Source organism: Crocodylus porosus, unplaced genomic scaffold (assembly GCF_001723895.1).
Source record: "Crocodylus porosus isolate Cpor-Errol unplaced genomic scaffold, CroPor_comp1, whole genome shotgun sequence".
Lineage (NCBI taxonomy): Eukaryota > Metazoa > Chordata > Crocodylia > Crocodylidae > Crocodylus > Crocodylus porosus.
Genome location: NW_017728906.1, coordinates 70,630,417 through 70,650,754, shown reverse-complemented (window position 1 = coordinate 70,650,754; position 20,338 = coordinate 70,630,417). Strand labels below are relative to the sequence as shown.

General features: G+C 41.3%; 2 protein-coding genes across 2 annotated transcripts in view; one reads left to right on the top strand and one right to left on the bottom strand.

Moving 5' to 3' along the window:
• The window catches only part of TBL1X (transducin beta like 1X-linked), a 101,599-nt gene extending 90,190 nt beyond the window's left edge, over positions 1-11,409 (top strand). The window contains exons 11-14 of the mRNA XM_019529349.1: positions 1,988-2,115; positions 3,184-3,349; positions 4,645-4,746; positions 7,134-11,409. Of these exons, the coding sequence (XP_019384894.1) occupies positions 1,988-2,115; positions 3,184-3,349; positions 4,645-4,746; positions 7,134-7,160 (423 nt within the window). The 3' untranslated portion in view covers positions 7,161-11,409. The remainder of the gene's footprint in view (positions 1-1,987; positions 2,116-3,183; positions 3,350-4,644; positions 4,747-7,133) is intronic.
• Positions 11,410-16,900: 5,491 nt separating this feature from the next.
• Positions 16,901-20,338, bottom strand: part of GPR143 (G protein-coupled receptor 143) — a 28,956-nt gene continuing 25,518 nt past the window's right edge. Inside the window, exon 9 of the mRNA XM_019529348.1 lies at positions 16,901-18,115. Coding sequence (XP_019384893.1) covers positions 18,036-18,115 — 80 coding nt within the window. The 3' untranslated portion in view covers positions 16,901-18,035. The remainder of the gene's footprint in view (positions 18,116-20,338) is intronic.

The following is a 20,338-nucleotide window of genomic DNA, read 5'->3' as shown; positions in this document are numbered from 1 at the left end:
GCATAAATATTTTCCTATCATACATGTTATTAAAGGCATCAATAAAATCAACCATTACATCAACAGAGTAGGGATGGAAGTAGAAATAAAGATTCATCTGTGAAGTGATTTGATAAATCAGTACCATGATGTCAGCCTCTCTTTCAGTGGTTTTCAACTCTTTTAGACTCAAGTCACCCTTCCAAAACTTTTCAGAACTGAATGGTGCCCCATTTTAAAAACCTAATATAAATTGTTATGATAATTATAACATTTGCACATTATAACTCTAGTATTGATTAATATACTAGTCTATCATTATAACTTAGGGCTGTCAAACTATTAAAAATTAATTGCAATTAATTGTGAGATTTAAAAAATAGTTGGTATTAATCATGATTTTAATCATTCAGTTAAACAATAACAGAATCCCAAGTTATTATAAATATTTTGGATGTTTCTTCTGTATTTGCAAATAAAATGATTTCAGCTACAACTCGCTGCCACAAAAACACAGGAGAACTGTGCTAATTTCCACGTAGTGATTAAGTGCAGTAAGTGAAAAGGGTCAAAACAAGGGTTAGTATATTTCCAATTCCAAAAAAGAGGACACCTGTCGAGGACACATCTCACTCCCAACCCACAGCCCCCTGGCACTGCTGATGCCCCGCACTCTTGATCTGCGGGCCCTGCTCCCTCCAGTTCCCCCCAGCAGCTTCTTCTGGGGCTGCCCAGCCCCTGAAAGCACAGGCACCAGTCTGTGTGCCATCCACCTGGCCACAGAGCTCCCTGCCACCATCAGAGGGCCTCCCCACCCCATTCCCCTGCTGGCGGGGCAGTTGCCTCACCCTGCCACAGCCCCAGTGCCCAGATAGCTTCCCCCAGCACCAGCAGGCACTCATCCCCCTTCACACATGTACACATACCCTAGACAGTCCCTAAGACCTGGCTGTCCAACTCCTGTTCCCCACGTACACTTACCTGCATCCAGCTGCCGCGTCTGCTCCCAGGACCCTGCCTGGCTGCTTGCTGGCCATGTGTGTGTGTGCAGCCCAGCAGCAGTGAGTGGGGAAGGGCCCCCCACCACGCATGGCCTGGCATCAGTATTAATTAGGCCTGTGATCACTTCTGAACTGGGGCCATAATGGACAGAGTCTAGAGATGCCCAGTCAGCAGGGATGAGGTGCTGGGCTGAATGTGCAGCACTGAAGGAACAGGAGGGACAGGCAATGGATAAAATGATGTAAATGGCCCAGGAAGAAGGAGAGGGCAGATCAAGGGGGTGCACCACTGGCACTGCCACAGCCAAGCAGAAGTGCACGGCACACCTCTTGCATGCCTCCAGTTCCACCTGCCCTTCACTCTTCTTTCCAGGAGACTCTAACTAGGGTTGACCTGGGAAGGGCTACACTTAGAGCAGATGCTCCTGCCCTAACCACTTCCTGATCTGGCTCTGCAGGAAGTGCATGGTGTAGTTCCACCTGACCATAGCTGCAGTGGCAGCAGGGAGCTACAGCACCCCTAAAAGGGTCTTGCATCACCCTGCAGTGCTGTGGCAACCCAACTGAGAACCACTGGTCTCCTTCCTTTGTTGGGGGTTTATAGGACAATTACTGAACTCTAATCTGTTTTAAGGATTCTAGTCCTATTTTTAAAATTGATAATATTAACCTCAAAATAAATACCCAGCTAAGATGCACTACCTATGAAAGTCAGAATTAAGTTAATTCAAGCCAGGGTCCATGGTCAGGGTAACTCTTGTTTTTAAGCTTTTATTGATCTAGTGAATAAATTTTACTTTCATAAACTTTATTCTAAATTATATAGCTGTGTATATTGAAATTGCCAACTTGCTAGGTTAATAAATTAAGCTGAGGTCTCTATCTACATGTCAGATATATAGCTGTGATAAATAACATGCACATAGAAAAGGGTTGAAACTGGCTACCTGGGAAAAGATGATGAAATTTAGCTACCTCGCTGATTTTCCCTCATTTTCCTGGCACAGATTTGGAGTATGAAGCAAGATACATGTGTACATGACCTTCAGGCCCACAGCAAAGAGATTTATACTATTAAATGGAGTCCTACAGGACCAGGCACCTGCAACCCAAACTCCAACATCATGTTAGCAAGGTAACTTGCTCCTCTGTCTATCCCTAGTACTTATAAAGGTAAATTAGTTGTTTAACAGGGGACTCTCTAGAGTTACCCAGCTGCCTTTAGTCCCACATACAGTTTTCCTACAACATCTGTAAATAAAACTGAAAATCATCTATGGAGCCTAGGGAAATGAGTAGCAAGAAAAGGAAAATTACGTGATATGAATGGATTTGTTTAATTGCGGTCCTCTGGTAAAATCTATTGATCTGATAATCCAGTAGCCAATTGGATGTGCTCTAATGAGAGACATGGACAAGCAAAATGACATAGATATTAATATTAATATTTTTATAGTTTGATCAATTGATGCAGAATAGCTTGGTTAGTTGTTAAACTTTCACCTTCCATCCATTCAAGGTACAACTTCCTTCAAGTTTTAGAAATGTGTTTTAGTAATTACAATTAATAGCTGAACTACTGGGTTAGTACTAAGCACAGTATGACTTCCTCTACTTTATAGCATTATAAGGGAATTGCCTTATTGATTTTGTTCATTAGTTAGTTTTTGTGGGATTTGTGCCTTTGTTGTTCTTGATTTGTTTTTTATAAAATATGAAGGATTTTTCTTCCTGGTTTGTAGTCCATAATGTTGTATTTAGGAGGGTCTTGGCAAAAAACTGAGTAGTTTCTATCTAGGTAGTGGGTGTAAAAAAGGATGAGAAGAACTACTGCATTAGGGAATCTGAAACAAGATTTGATTAAGTGAGGACCAGGAAGTGGAATTCTCTGGGGGCAGGTTATCCTAGTTTACAGTTAGTACTGCTCTGTATTACAGAGTGGTGAGCTAGTCATTATGGACAGAGATAGTATTAAAGTTACTTTCTTTTACATTTGTTCAGTAAACCTCTATTAATGTTTAGAGATCTAGCACACATCTACCACAACAAATTTCTTGCAATGAGAAGGTCCAGACATTGATGGATAATCAGCCATTCTGCCCTTTTCCTATTTAAAATGTTTATTTAAATGGGAAATGTTCTCTTTAAATATTTCCAATATCATTGATTGATTAGCTGCTGATTAATTTGAATGTTCCTGTAGTGCTTCATTTGATTCTACTGTTCGGCTGTGGGATGTTGAACGAGGAGTCTGCATTCATACATTAACCAAACATCAAGAACCTGTCTACAGTGTAGCTTTTAGTCCTGATGGAAAATACCTGGCCAGTGGATCCTTTGACAAATGTGTCCATATATGGAATACACAGGTATCTGGTTTATATGCAGAATAGAATAATGTTATAAATGCAATATTAATGGCCAAAATCATAACTAAAGTGTATATATCTGTATGTACTGAATGTGTTAGGCAAGGTGAATCTGAGGCCTCCTTTACATATTATATGCAATTAACTGCTTATAATTATTATTGGTTAAAAATTGGTTAATTGTGCAATTACCTGAGACTAGCTACACATTCAAAGAAGCTATCACACCATAAAAAGCTCCAACCAGCTGTAAAGTTAGACCTCAAAAATGCATACTAACTTTATAGCTGGTTACTATCAAGCTTTAATTTGCAAGCATGCTGCAGGGTCTTCCCTGTGGCTGGGAGCTCTGTCAGCTGACGGGGCTCCCGACCATAGAGGTGTGCCCTGCCCAGCCAGGGCTGGGAGTCCTGCAACTGAGGGGACTCTCAGCACCAGCAGCTGTGGACTCTAGATCCCAGCATCATGCCTTCTGGTGCTAGGACCCAGCTGGGTCCCAGCAGCCCCAATCTGTGACCTCCTGGCGCCAGGGGTGCATGAAACCCCCGGGCTAGGAGTTTGCAGCTGGTGTGGTCTCCCAGCCTCAGGGTTGCCTAAAGCCCCTGTGTCTGAGGGATCACGTAGCTGTGATGTTCCAGGCCCAGGGTTTCACGCACCCCCCCCTGGCTGGAAGACTGCAGCAGTCTCCCAGTCATGGCAATCCATGGTATAGTCATTTGGCTGGGCACCCGTCAGCTGAAGGAGCTCCCAGTTGTGGGAACTTGCTCCCAGAGTTGCACAGGTGTGGGGCACAGTCTAGCGAAGTAGCAAAGTGGCATGGTGTGCCAGAGCGGGGTGGGGAGGTTAGCGTCCCAGATATCCTTAAAAATAATATGGTTACCCTTTGTATACAGCTATGTGTCCCCCAGTGAATAAAAAAAAATGTTCTGTAAGTGAATCAGCTATTTCTTTCTATAGTGGAAACCACAGAGATTCTTCTAGCTGTGAAACTGATATGGTTCAATCATGCAGTGCAGGTGTCAGATTTGAAAGAGGGCTATTGATAAGAATATAAGTGTGAAGTCCACAGAGAAGAACTGAATGAAATGCTGGGCCCACTGAAATCAATGGCAAAAACTTCATTGATTTGAATAGTTCCAGGATTTCATCCTTGGTATCAATGCCTCACTGCAAACTTACCCATATACTTAATAGGAGACCCACAATGTCAAGTGCACACTGCAAGTGTTGCGCATCTTAAAATGAAAAAAAAAAGAAATTAAGTGTCAAATATTTATCAATTGCTTGCTTTCCAGAGTGGAACTCTAGTACATAGCTACAGAGGCACTGGAGGCATCTTTGAAGTCTGTTGGAATGCTAGAGGAGATAAAGTGGGAGCAAGTGCATCAGACGGATCGGTAAACATTTTGAATCATTTATTGTAAATATTTTGGAGGAAATATGCCTTGTGAAGAGTGTCAACAATAAGTTCCTGCACTACTGCTATCTATGGACAAAGATCAGAGATATGGAATATTTTTTAATAAATGTAAACAGATATATCTATAGATAATATAAACTTTTTCTATCTGAAAATCCATCTATGTTTAAGGGGTATTCCCTATATTTAAAATGAGGAATTCCACTGAAATTGGTAATATCTCTGAAAAAAAAATGAAAAAAACCCTTTCGCGTAAAAATATTTTTAAAAATATCTTTATCACATCCATTATCAACCTTATGCATCGACATGTTGTGGAGGTTGCAGAAATTTTAAAGTCTTTGCTGTCTTAAGACTTTCTCTTTTCATTGTTTTCATTCTTTAAGTTCCCTCTTACAGCAGAAATATAAGATGGAACCTAAAGAAGGAGTTTTTCAACGTGCTACCCAGAGCTTTAGTCATGAGTAAAGAAGAGGTTTTACCTTGGTGTTGGTGGTGGTGCTGATAATTATACAAAAATACCAATTAATCATGATTGCCACTGAAATACAATACTGTACAATACTGGAAATATAGTACAATATGTACAATATCATTATAACAACACTTCTTATAGTGACCTCCCACTTTTAACAAGAAGAGCGGGAACCAGTTTTTTAATTATTATGGTGCAGCCAGTTAACTAGCCCTTTTATACCAAATACCTTCTTTAAAGGCCATGGCAAATGTTAAACTAATGTTGCAGTTGGGATCTTCAGCATTTTATGTGCCAGCCCAAACAGCACATGACCTGCCATACCAAAAGTCCATGGCAGGATGCAGCGTTTAGGATAGAGCATAACATTTCTAAGATCCTGATCTTGTGATAACTGAGGCTAAACCATGACCTGGAACTGTCTCTTGCCCAAACCCAAATCTCAGCTGAGCATGATCCTTAACTGGAGCAGGCAGGTGGGATTGTATCCTGGCCCCTGGAGCTGCCCCATGCACCATTCCAGTGCTCAGGTGACCACTGGAGTAGGGCACAGGGCAGCCCCACGTCTGGCACATGTGCCATATGTTCAATTTAAGGCATAGCACAAATGATACAAACCAGTTACAAAGATGTCCACATTAAAAGTAAAATTTCTGTGTGCCTGGTAAAAGTAAGTAAAAGTAAAAGAAAAATATTTGTGCGCCTGGTTTGCCATTGTATTATGGCATAATTTGAACATTGAGCATGTAACATATTAAAATTCATAGCATGATTAACACAATCACACCATAGATGTAATGTCTGCCAGGGCCCTTAAACTTTTCTCCCGTTTCCAAGTGGATCTGTTATAAAGAGGTTGTACTGTAACTGACAGCTGACTGCCACTGCCTTTAGTATACTCAGCAGCTTGAGAAGTCAATAAGCACTTTTCTCAGCAGTTGACTGAGTGATCATCATGTTTGCTATGCCAGAAGAACAGAGAACCAAAAGTACAGACTATTCCAGAGGTGGGGCAAGCTATGACTTTATATACTCACACGACACAAGCACTGGCGGTTATCTTGATTTCTGGCCCAATCACTCTTTCAGAAGACAGGCAACCCTGGATTTTTTTGATTCCAGTTGGTTTTTCAAACCTGTTGCAGATTGCTAACATAGTACTTGCTTAGTTATTCTCAGGAGTACATTTAGGTTGTGTCATAAAACCATTATTAAATTATCTTACTGGCCTACAGAACATAGTATACTTTTCAGTGGCAGGGCAAACCTATGCTTTCCTATAAGCATACCAAAATGCTGCCAGATTCCCACTTTTTCCTTCTTTGAATAGTCATGCGTTTTCAGTTTTGTTTTTGTTTATATTCACAGAAGTCCTGTTTAAGGGGGGAAAATACAATAGTAATTTTTGTTCTATTAATTGCTGTTGCCTTGGTTGGTCCTTGGTCAGCGTTGTCTGAAGTCAGTGGAGTTTTCTATCAACTGACAGGGCTTTGGATCAAGTCCTTCATTAGGTTTTTCCATACTAGTGTTTGCTCAGAAGACAGTAACTGTTTCTTTCTCCATGATCCTTAATATACAAATCCTGGAGATTATCATAGAGAAGATAAAAAAAGTAGAAAGGAAAGGAAAGGGCCTGCTTCATCTTTTAATTCACTACCTGGTAGAGGCAGAATATTTCCCCAGTCACTAATATCCTGGGATGCATTATCTCAGTTACTACTAAATTGCCTTATGACAAGATAAGCTTGTATAAAATATATAGTATATGTGTGTGTATAATCTATAATGCAATATGAATACACATACACACACATACATATAAAGAACCCAGAAAAAGCATTCAAGAAAAATGTTTTTGAATCTTGAGCCTTTTCTCGCTATCTTTCTAGGTTTGTGTTCTAGATCTGCGGAAGTAAAAATGAAGTGTTTTAGAAGAAATTTCAAATGGACCAGCAGTGAATGTGTGGGGAGAAGCACTCTTCAAAACAATTCTTAACAGCTCCAGAACTGTATGAACTTGAAAAAAGTTAGAGTGTACAATGAAACAACTCTCCCTGGCCACAGATGTCTAGTATTGTGTCCGTAACCTTCATCAAGGAGTAAAAACACAGTCACTTCAGAGGGGGAGGGGATGGTTTCCATCTGAAACATTCAGCCTTGGAAGCATGAAGCCACCAGCTAGACATTGCACTGTTTTGTTTGCATCTGAGAACTTGCTCTGATGGCTGAGAAAAAAAGCTGTGCCAAAAAAAAAAAATACAAACAAAAAAAGCAAAATGCTGTGATAAACCAAAAGGGAAAAAAAAATCCTCCTCCATGTGGTGTTGTATTTTTTTTCCTTCCAATTTGGACACTACAGTTGCTCTCCCAAAGGATGTTCAAAGACCAGTTTGTACTGATGAAATGCGCAACTTTGTAATCACAACACTTTCTATTTTCTAGACTACTTTTTTGTTCAGTGGTTTTTCTATCAGCTGGAATATTATAGTCTGGAAGATCCCAGGCTTAGGTTGGAACTGATTTTTTTCCTTTTATTTTCCCTGCCACTTTTTCTTCTTCCTTCCTTTCTTTTCTTTCTTTTCTTTTTCCCCCTCTTTTTTTCCTATGTGCCCATAGTAAATGCAGCCAGGTGGACATGACGGTGAAAACTTCTGACAGACTGTTTCTCCTTTCTTTTCTCTCCCTCTCTCCTTCTCTTCCCCCCACCCCCACTTATTTAAAAAAAAATCCTCCATGCTTCAGATCTTAGCATCTCAAGGGCACTTTCAGCAAATTGTGTAATAAGTGCTTTATATAAGAATGCAGTGCCGGGGAAGCTTTTTACAGGAGAAAGATGACTTTTAAGAGAAAGAACCCAGTGTATTTTTGGAAAAAAATATTTTTTATGTTAAACAATTTTAAAAGCCTAAAATGGCCACTGAAGATAAACTGGTTGTGTAATTCCTAGAAAAGAATGATGCAAATGGAATCCAAGATACATGAAAGATGCAGTATCCTTTACTCCTCTCCCCCAGCTGAATAACCGCTGTAAGAAAATTGTCATTCAATATAACAGATCAGTCATTTTTTTAAAGAACTATTTTCCTGCAGCCAGAAGTTTCAATAGTTTAATTTCATTTTTGTGGCTCTGTGTTGATGCTGATTTAAATTTATTAAATGAACTTAGAAGTTTGAGGTTATAATACAGTTTTCATTTCTGTGGGTCCATATATACAAATACTCATGGTAATAACTAAAAGAGTAGTATGTTTTCTTTCCTATATGAATGGTCCTACATTCCTATAAGGCTTGACTTCTGCTTCCCTCCATCCCTTATTTTACTTGTCATCTTTTTGGGTTGATCCTCCTCTCATTAAGTCAATGGGACTTGTACCACTGACTTAATAGGACCAATAAGACTGGACATCTTAGGTAACATCCTAACTTTATCCACTTAATGAGTGAAAGGCTCCAAGCAGAGAAGAAGGTTTCTAAATGCCAGCTATCCACCCAGGGGTAGATACTCCAGCATAGGCATGCCAGAAGAAAGTTAAAAGCCTGCTTACTAAAGATCCCCTTGTAAGCTGTGGTGGGGGTACATGCTGGAGGCAGAAGAGGCATGTTATGGGAAGGGCCACATGGAGAGATTCCTGGCAGTACTGTGGACCATAGGGCAGCCCCAGTATGTTGCCATAATGTAGACCAGTGGTTTTCAACCTTTTTTTCATTTGTAGACCTCTAAAGAATGTCAAATGGTCTTTGAATTGTAAGTGGGGGTATTCACACACTTTGATTGATCATAGTTATCTTTCATGGACTCCTTAGACATAGTCTACAGATCCCCAGGGGCCTGCGGACCACAGGTTGAAAACCACTGACAAAGACTGTACCTCAGATCCACCTGGATCAGGCCAGGAGCTTAACTAGGCCCTAGACAAGCCCAGGACTGGGAGGTTGCAAAGGTGCCTTCAAGCCAGGTCCATAACAGTGAAATGCTGAAGTGAAAATTGCCAAGTTTCTTAGTGTATGGAATTAGCATTTTGTTTCCTCTGATATTCTCTCTCTTCCAGATTATCTGTATAAAGTATCTCAGCCTTTTCACTGTAATAAAGCATCAGTGACTCCGGGACTGTATGTAAAAGTTATGAAACTGGAGAGTAGCTAATTAAGACAAGTGAACTACCAGGAGGATTATTTAGTCCTGCAGTGGAAACATTTATTTGAGATTTTGGTTCTTAATTACTATTGCTGTTTACACCAAAGAATGAAAGGTTGGATGTGGCAAGAGTCATTGTACTTGTTTTAATGTACTCATATTAGTCTATTTTTCCTTAGAGACCATGCCTTTAGTTGATCACATGACATTTTTAACTGTTTTATAATAGCCACTTACCTGACCTCTTTAAACTCACAATAAGAAAAAAAAGAGTATGTGTTCAAAGGGGAAACTGACCTTTATTACAGTTTCAGTGAGGTTTTATAAAGAACGTTGGATTGATTACTCAGTAGAGCAATTGTGTGAGTGTGTATACGTGTGTGGTTGGCATCTTAAGCTTTTTTCCTGTGATGTGTGTGAGTTCTAGGCTATATCTGTGGGACTCATGGGCAAATAGCACCTAGTTTTGAAGGTGCACAAGGCATTGACTAGTCCCTATCTTTTAAGTCTGCACTTTGTGTGACTCTTGAACAAGCCAAATTTGAACATGTGGAGAGATGAGAATGAGTGATTTGAGTTCAATTACTTTTGCTGCACAACTTTCTGGAGACACAAACAGTGCCTGTGTTTTATAGCTGATGGAGACAATTCCAGGAATATTAGCTACAGACACTGCAAAGGTGTCAAAGCAGGGGGTTTCTTTTCCGAAGTTATCCGCTGTATACAGAGGGAAGTAAGGAGGTAAAACACAAGTTTCAAATTCATCAGTGTCCAAGCCTGTAAGCGAAAGATGTTGTCATCCCAAAGAATTTTGTGTGTGTTTTCTAGTCTTTTGCAAGCGGTGCACTGAAAGCTGGCAAAAGACAAATGTTAAAACAATGAGAAAACCTTCAATGGTACTTAGTGGATAATCTTCATATAAGTGTAAGCAGGACATACAAGATACAGCAGCATGAAAAAACAATTAAAGAATTTAATTATCGTTTTTACAGGGTTGTTTTATATAATGTTTTTGTTTATAACTCTTAGAAGAAAAAAAATCTGAAAGGGAAATGGCCAAGTGACCAACTTAATCAAGGGTCTGCAACCTAAGGCACAGGCTGGAGCCTGCCCTTATAGGTCTGATCTGGCCCAGGGTAGCCCAAAGGTTAGACGGCACAGAGCTGTGTTGTGCCGCCCATCCCTTCTCAGCATTTCCCCCCCAGCTCTCTCATGCCTGAGCTTACCCTCACTGCAGAGGGGCCAGGGATCAGCAACAAGTGCTGGCAGCTTGGGTGCTCTCGGAGGCAGAGATTTGTGGCCTGCAACAGGGCCACAAGCTTCATCCTGTAGCAGTAGAAGGTTGCCGACACCCAAACTAAACCAGTAAATGTTACTGGCATGATACTTTTACTGGCTGCTTTGGAACTGTCCTTGAGGTGAAGCTTCAGTCTTTGAATACATACCCAAGTTCCACATGGTAGGAGGATACTGCATCTTCAATGTAGAAAACACTGGGTCCCTTATGGGGCATTAAAAGGCCTGACTTACAGGGTTAAAAACGCACTAATCCCATGCTACGTCTTAGAAATTTCCTTTTGACTTTTTTTTTTTAAGATAAAAACTAGCTAATTTTAGAGCCAAGTGAAGTGCACTTTGTCAAATGTAAGGGTCTGCTTTGTTTTTTTGGGGTTTCTTTTTTTTTTCTTCCTTTTTTGTTCTTTTTCCCTTCTTTTTTGCTCCTCTGTTCCTCTTTTGCCTTTTTTTTTAAATTGTGGTTCTTTGTCAATTGCAGAAATATTCTTTCAGCCACTCACTGAAATTCTGAATTCTGGCTTCTGCAGTTTTTATTGTCTGTGTCAGACTTGCAGCCAGACTTGGTTCTCTTTTAAGCATTTTCCAGATTCTGTTGAAACAACATCAACCCCTATTTTGTTTTCTCCCTACCCACACACTCTCAAGATTCACCTTGTGTATTGTAGCTCATTTGTTTTAAGGAGAGAATCAACAGATCATATTCAGTGTCTTGAATAAATTGCTATATTTTGATATTAGAGAACTCTGTGCGTGTTGTTCCTTATTCTTTCCTGGTTATTATTTTTTATTGCTTTCATTCAAAGGCTGGAGGAGTGTATTCAATTCTATGATGTTTATTGTATCACTTCGTTTTTTCCAAAAGACCTCCTCTGTTGAAAAACGCCCTTCATTTGCATGCCAGCAGAGAGAAACAATCCAACCCAGACGGTAAGGATTCAGCATTAGCAAATTGCTCCAAAACACTTTAAAACCAAAACACAGCTCCACTTTTGGTGGTGACTTGCTTATTTTTTATCTATTTAACCACTTATTGATTTATTTACTTACCTAGATTGCACAGTTTTGCATTAAATTTTGCAAGTTTCTCATGGACATGGATTTAAAATAGTTGGCTCCCTAAGGAATAACAAGGTATAACAGCCACAAACTCCTGGAAGGCCAATTTAGACTGGACATAAGAAAAAACTTCTTTACAGTCCAAGTGTCCAGGGTCTGGAACAGACTCCCCCCCCAGAGGTTGTGCAAGCACCTACTCTGGACTCATTCAAAAGGCATCTGGATGTTTATCCTGCTGAGATCATTTGACCCCAGCAGACTTCCTGCCTATGGCTGGACTCGATGATTTTGTGAGGTCCCTTCAAGCCCCTAATATCTATGAACTCTATGAAGTCTAGTAAGCATGCTCTGGGAACATCAACCATATTGAGCTTTTGGGGAAAATTGGAAAGGAAAACCTAGTTTGTAGGTCCCAACAGGGCTTAAGCTTAAGCTGAGGCTAAGACGCTCACCCCTATAAAGACCTGAGGCACTTCTGAGCATGCCCAGAGACAGAACTTTTTAAGAGCCTGGAGAACTTTAATGTCTGGATGTCAGGGACCAAATCCATAAAACACACCCAGGTGCCTAAGTGCAACCTACCGGGAATTTAAGCTTCTGAATCTAATCTAATTTGATCCATATAGGTAACTGAGAAGTCTGTTGGTGCCTATTGTGTTGTCAGCAAAGTTACTTAGGCACTTATTTGACTTTGTTTTTGCCTGTGCCAAATGTACTGTATAATAGCATAATAGTGATTGGTGATATTGCCAAGGTAGTGAGTGAACTAGTTCAAGAGCCCTTCTCAGCCTGAAGAGGTTTAAATTCAACGTTTCCTCCTGACAAGCAAATACTGTAACTACAAGGCTTGAAGGCAAGACTGGAATGGAGGGAGGGAGCTCTCCAGCCTTCCTCATGAAGCAGGGTGACCATGCAGCCAGGAATGCAAGATTGATGGAGCAAGAAAGAAAGCAAGAGGGAAGCTGACCCTAACATAACAACTAAAGCATCTGGCCGGGAGGACAAAGTCCTGGCTTCTGGCCCCTGCTGTCAGAGTTACTTCTAGTTTCTAGCAAAATGACTGTCTTCAAAAAGGTGTTAATAGTCCTGGCACTGGGTACTGGAACCCAGGTTTCCCTTCTCCCAGAAGAATGCCCTCTTCACTTCAACAAAAGGAAACAGGAGCTCCCTGCCCAGCCTACCCATCTCCTGGTGTTTAGGGCACTCTTAGGAAGTGGAGTACATGGGTTTGAAATCCCTAATGGACAAATACTTTTAACACTAAATTATTAGGTCGAGAAGATGGGCACAAGCTTTGCCATGTTCAAGAGTGACTACAGGGTTGTTGTGCTTTATACTGAAATCATTGCTACTGTCAGTTAGAAGTTGTGGCTCAATAGGGGTTCCAGTGTGAATGACATGGATCCCAGCATCATGGAAGTACCTTTCTTGTAATCCCAGGTCAGATGAAAGAGCAACAGTTCTGATATTTCCTCTTGGCTAGCTGTAGGTATTTTCCTGTTGAGTGACTAAGTGATATGGATCACCCTTGAGGTACTTAAGTCCCATTCAATGAGAAGTAGTCCGTGGATTAGGATTTCCACTGCTCCATTCCAAAGCACAGACAATGTTCCTAAATTTTAAGTATTGTAATACATAAGTGAAGGCATATTAGAGGATTTAGGATCTTGCTTCTTAATCTCCTGGAAATTATTAGACTGCTAATGAAAATGAAATTATTAGACTGCTAATGAGCTTGAATGGTATCACACAAGTCCCATCAACTTTCAGTCATCTACAGAACAAATACTCCTCCAACAATTAGGAATAGCTACCATTCTCAATTCAAGAGAGAACCAGGAAGGCAACACATGGAGAGATCATGGAGAGGTAAGCTTTGTTCTGAATCTATGGATGCATGGAAGAGTTTGCACTATACTTGGTTTTGTGGCGTATACTATATGATTTTATTCTTTTTGTGACAACCATTTTCAGATGAAGTTCAAGAAATTTTATTACAGTTAACCTAAAAATGTAATTAATTTATGCTGTTCCATTTGTATCACATGCAAACATCAAGCAGTCATGAAATCAAGTACTCTATGTAGTGGTCATATAAAGCAACAGAATAGATGATTACTTTTTCTGTATCTGGTACAAAGATATAGTCCATCTCAGTGCACCAGTCTTTCCAAAATTGTCTCTTATTTTTTTCCTCCCTGTGTGTGTTTACCCACTTCTCATCATCCAGCCAAGAAAAGGACAAGGCCATTTAACCCAAATCCGTGGCTAAATCCCAAGCTTCTAGAAGCACTTCTAAAATCTTTGAAGTCCTGTAAGGAGTGTCATCCTTGCTGACTCTCTTCCCAACAAGAAGATCTTCACTCTCATCAGGATGTTTCTCTTCACTTCTTCAACATGCTCACAAAAGGCAAAAGAGAAAAAAAAATCACAGGAAAACAGCTAAAAATCTTGCTAAATCCTCATTTCCTGCTGTCAGACCCAAAGATAAGAATTCTCCATTTCAGACCATGAAACGATTAGATAGAAGAACAGGAAGAGTTTCTACTCACCCACTTCCAGAAATGAGTAGGAAGAAACTGGTGGTACTACTGAAATAATTAGCTTTGGAGATTAAACTTACTAAAATCAAAGACAAATGTTTTTCCTCAAAAGTGAGGTAGAATTTGCTATCTGCCAGCATCACTCCTTCACAGAAATCATAAAGAAGAATATTGTGGGATATAGAGATGTAGATTTATTTGACAAGTCTTAAACTATGAAGTCTCAAAGATTCTTTTCATCCTCCTAAAAGTCAATGCAGAATGGTTCCTTAGTAAACAGCAATTTGAGAAAACAGCATGGTTGGGAAATCTCTAGGGAAATTTTCAAAGACTGCATAGACAGAGCTAGATAAAAATAGCTCTTCAGCAGTGACCCCTACAATAATAACCACTTGGTTAAATCATCAAAAGAGCTTCACGTTTTTACTAAAAAAGAAGCCACTATCCATTTGTTGTGGATGGATTCCTGGATTCTATAAAGTTGGTAGTGAAAATGGAAAATTCAATGCAATGGTGTCAGTCCTGTTCCAAGCCTTGGACAATTGATTATTTCACTAAGTCTCAGTTTCTAAATGGAATCTTGTTTCAGAAGAAAGAAACTTAAGAAGATATTGTCCAGTCAGCCCAGATCCTAACACATCCCCATTCCAGCAAACCCAAGAACTACTGGCACAGATAGAAGCTTCTCTTACTCCTATCTAATACAAAGGTCACACAGAAACATCACTTTTAGTAGGGGTGTGTGAAGGAGGCTGTATTTGATTCAGATTCAGCTTGATTTGGGGGACAGTGATTCAGTTTGTTGATTTGGATCATTGTCCCAATTCAATTCGGGCAAATCCAAATCTGAAGATTCGATTCTGATTTGGAGAATCAGCAATTCAGCCATAGATACAGGTTTATGTTTTTCCTACATACCTTGAGGTACCAGGCATGGCTCATGAACACTGCAACAGCGGGGCAGATGGAGCGTCCCACAGGGGGCTCCCCGCATGCTCAGCAGTAGACCAGGAAGTGGACCGGAAATACTTCTGGTCCACCTCTGGGTCCAACGCCAAGTATGTGGGCCCCTCCTGTACCCCCCTGTTTGTTGATCAGCCACGGGGGGACCCTGGGTGCTCCCCCAGACCCAGGAGGCACCAGTTGCCAAGCTGCATGTGGGGGGTCCCCTGCATGCTCCGTGGAAGACCCAGAAATGGACTGGAAGTGCTTCTGGTCCACTTCCAAGTCTGCTGCCGAGCATGATGGGACCCCCCCAACCCCCCATGCTCCCATGAGACACTCCATCTGCCCCACCATCTCAGCGCTCACGAGCTGCCTGGTACCTTGAGGTAAGTAGAAAAAACATATAAAGCTGTGCCTATGTCCAAAGCATCAAATCTCTCTGCATCAAATCGGAAGCTTTGATTCAAATTGGAGAGATTAATAGGCCTTCTGATTTGATTAAGATTTGGAGGTTTGGCTGCCGAATCGAATCAGCAACCGAAGCTTCACACAGCCCTAATTTTTAGCCCACAGCTATGTCTTGCATCTGCAATACAAGATGGAAGCAGGCTAATTCCAGAGAGCTTAGGGTTTGGTTCTCTCTGCCTGGAAAAAAAAAACCTTTCCTCCACCAGGAGAGTCCTGTAGAATCTATCAGAAGGCAAGGTAACCTGCTTCTCAGACAAGTATCAACCTATCCTAAAGAAAATGACAGGGGAAACAAAATATGTTCAGGCCTTTCTTCTCCATCTTCTGAGCTAGAAAAAAGATTATGAGACGGTCTAGCCCATCTCAGACCTGAGGACACTGCTTTGGATAGTGCAGGTGCTCCAGGCAACCTACTAACGTTGGTGGAGCTGACTAGCGATTATTTGCACAGTGCATTCAACCCCTGTTGCACCCAACTTCTTTAGTTCATCACTGGAAATCACCACTATCAGCACAAAATGTACCTTTCCAAACCACAAATCTTGACATCCATTCTATCACATACATGACCTTTGGTAGGAAGGCAATCCAAGCACTGACCATAAGATAGATAATTATTGATTTTAGGAATGAAGAAACATGTGGTCTTCTGTCTTATCTCACCTAATCCACCAGTCTTCTTTCTCCTTCTTTCTACCTCTTTCTTCCACCCAATATGGCTTGGGCTGTGACCCAAAATGAACAGCTTACTCGATTTATTTTTAGTGACTTTCCTTTCCCCTAGTTTACCCCTCCTGAAAAAAGTTTTTTGTGTATTTTTGCAAATGGCCTGTTCACAGGCCTTGTATAAGAATAACACTAGTGTTGGCTAGATGGTTCTGAAGAAAAGAGGGGTTTGGTTGAAAAATTGCCTATGCCTGGAAATAATTTAAAGCAGAAAAAAATAGCCTGAAAGCTTCATGAAAAGTATTCTCTCTGTCTCTCATTAGTTTGTTAGCAAAACTTTGATTGAAACATCTAAAAGAATAAAATAGTTATGAAAATCTTTTGCAAACCAAGAAAAAATTCATTTTAATAATGATTTTTTTATTAAAAAACATTTAAATCTGGGAGGACAATCACAATTGGAAGTATAAAACCAAAACACATTAGCCTACCGTTCATTCATCTTTATGAAGTACAAGCTTAGAGTGGACATTAAAGGAAAAGTGTGTGTGTGTGTATACATATACATACACATTTATGTATAATAATCTAAAGCAACGCTGTTAAACATATGACCAACAGGCTGGATGTGGCCCATGTAGCTGAGTCAGGTAGCCTGTAGGACTTCTTATAAGAAGAATCACCAGTCTTCATGGGCTGGATTTGGCCCCTAGGGTTCACTGTCACAGCTGCCAGAATTTCTTTGGCAATGACATTAATCCCATTGTTTCAGTGCAGTTCCGAAACCCAGGGACTTAACATTACTCACCTCCCCTAGCCACTCACCAGCTGCCAAAGAGGCTCTGCCATGATTTTTAGTGTCCCCTGGTAACTAAGGTTGGTAGCAGGAGGTAAGGGGGAACAAGCACTAGCAGTATTTATTCCCTGGGTTCCAGAGCTGTGCAGAAAAAGTGTCTGGCAACTGTGGGGATTAATACCGTCACCATTGCTCACAGGTTGTTCAACCTGCAGATACCCCTCAATACAGATCTGGTCTGTGGAGTCCAGTGAGTTTTACACCCCAGCTCTAAAGCACCTAAACAGAACGAAAGTATATTGTATATTGCTTAATATTCAAGGCCAGACCCTCAATTAGTGTAGACTAAAGATCCACTGACTGATAGTCTAACCTATGGCAGATTAACAAACTGAAATAAAGCAAAGCTAGGCCAATAAGTCTGGTATTTTTCACCAACTAGTAATGCACAATTTACAAATCTAAATCGATCTGGTTTCTTCCAGTAAAAACACACCTAATTTATAAAACCAATACCTTCCAAAGTTTTCCATGAAAAATGAGAGAGAAGAGCCCAACTCAAACAGCCAATGGTATTTCCATGATAGTATTCCCATGGCATGTAGAAGACCTAAGTTCAAGTTTGTGCTCTGCTATTTTCCCACCTCTTAGCAGAGGGGCCTAAACTTGCCATACTTTGCTATTCTGAGACCTTGCTCTTGCATTCTCTTCTGTTGGAACTGCTCCATCTTGTGTAAATACATATAGAGTCATAGATTCAAATTGGGATTTGAATGTGAGAATGGGAAGATACGTGCATCGTAAAGGAGGGAAAACTAGGGGGCAAAGCCTTGAGAATGTTTGCACGTCTCCAGCTCACCAGCTTATACCTTTCCCAGTTTTCCAGTTATTCAACATCAGCATCATTACCATCTAAGTCATGTAGCTCACTTGAGATGTGGATTTCAACTGTGCTATCATCAGAACCTAGCAAACAAAAGAGAAAGGACTCTGTTACATTTATAGATATAGGTAAATGGAAATTTTTTGATTCAGTCACTTAATAATTTAGTGATATAATAATAATCATAGACAGTAGATCTATATGATGAAGGAATCCTTGCACACAAGCTTTCAAAAGCTAGAGCTTTTTGGCCAGATTTATGCATTCAGAGTGTGTAGGGACCAGGAAATGTTAAGAGCTACCCTGCTCCTTGTTGTTGTCAGTTAGATTACATTCCTAGTGAATGGCTGATTGCGAGATTGCAGTAGGGGAGCTTGATTGTTAAATATAGAGTACTTAATGTAGTTTAGGAGCCTCAGCAAATAATTTCTGGTGCCTTGGACAAGGCTGTGTGTTAAAAGAAGAGGAATGCAGATTGCCCTATCACATGTGGGCACATGATTGGGAGGTGGGGTGGGGAAAGTCCATGATCTTTTCACAGGAAATGTAGAACTTCATTGAACACTGTAGCCTGAAGGGAAATAGCGAGTTTTGCAAAACAAAGCTCACACTAGAAATGCACTAGATGATGTCAAAGGGCAACTGGTTGCTGTCGCATTCTTCCAGCTGAAGTAAGGGTCTGTCAGAGTTTTAATATTGTTATTAGATATAGCTCTTTTTGTGAGAGGGAATGACTGAGCAAGAAGACCACATCCATGGCAGCTGTTACAGAATCCACTCCTTATGTTTCATAAACAAAACAACTGCCCAGTCTAAATGGCTAAATGGTCTTAAATGCTATCTTCAAAAAATAAAAATAAAAAAGGAGGTGGGGGAGGACTTTCTTGTACACATTTTCATAGTTTCTCAGAAATATCTTGGCCATGTTGCAAAGCATTGGGAGAGGCCGAGACATGGGACGTTACAGCATTTCACAGCTCGAGGTGATCACGTGGCTGTACTACAATCTAGTGAACTTTCCAACTGAGCAATCTTAAATATGTCTTTCTTTTTGTGGCTTAGAATTATTCTTCTGCATACCTTTATTGTCATCTGCACCTGGAGGTTGTCTAAAACATATCATGTGTTCCACATTGTAACAAGTGGGCCATCCCAGGGCCAGTCCAAATGTTGGCCACTCATTTGTCTAGGGCAGTCCTCCCACTTGCTTCACCTGGCATACCTTGGATGTAACTTGAGTTGCTCCCAGGTGGGAGACTGCCCATTTAATTGTGCTGATGCCAAGGGTGAATACATGGCTCCAAACCTCCCGTTTACCATATCCCATACTTTGTAGATAGCATCCACATCCACTAATACTTTCCCAGCCCCTTAGCTGAGCTGCACTCATCCTAACCTGGCCCAAACTTGACCTCAGGACTCCTCAGACCTACCTGAGCCTCATGCCCCCCCACACTGGGGCTTCTTCCCATGCCCCCACACCGGGTCCTCAACACCCTGCCCTTCACTGTTGGGCATAATGCCCCGGGGCCCCAAGCCTCACTCAGTAGGCCTGGGCCCTGTATCTGGCCCCCTTTGCACAGCATGAACCCTGCCTCAGGGTTCACTCAGTAGGCCTTGGCCCTGTGCTTTTCTGTCAGGGTGTGCTCCCCAGCCTTTCCCCTCTACAGGGTCACTACAGTGACTCTCTCACTGAGGCTGTGTGGGGTTCTGTACTCACCCTTCCCTGGGGAGGCACAGGTGTGGCATTTCCTGGAGACTTCCCTGCCACAGACAGCCCTGCCACACCATCCAACCCCAGCAGGGTGTAGTTTCAGGTCATTCCGCAGGACCAAGAACCTCCTCCATCCTCATAGTTCCTACCCTGACTCTCCAAGCTGTTCTGGGAGCCACAGTTCTCCAGCTGAGCCATGTGTTGTTGCTTCAGCCCCCTGCAGCAACTGCCAGCTCTGCTCTTGTGGCCTAGCCTTATACCCAGGCTCCCAGCCTCTCCACCAATAAAGCAGACTCCTGACCACCGTGTGACTGCCTGACTGGGTCTGCTCCCACCTGCAAGCTGCTTGCTCAGACCCCTTAAAGTGGCAGGCACGACCTGTGCTCTGCCACACACATCTATAGGCTAGACATTGTGAGTATCAATTTCACGCTTGTGGAAATCACAGTTTCAGAAATTATTTATTTTGTAGTAAAAGGGTCAAAGTTCATAGGATCATAGGAAAAGTACAGATGGAAGGAACCTAATGAGGTCATCTAGTCCAGCCACCTGATCAAGACAGGATCATCCCTGAATAAACCATCCCAGCATG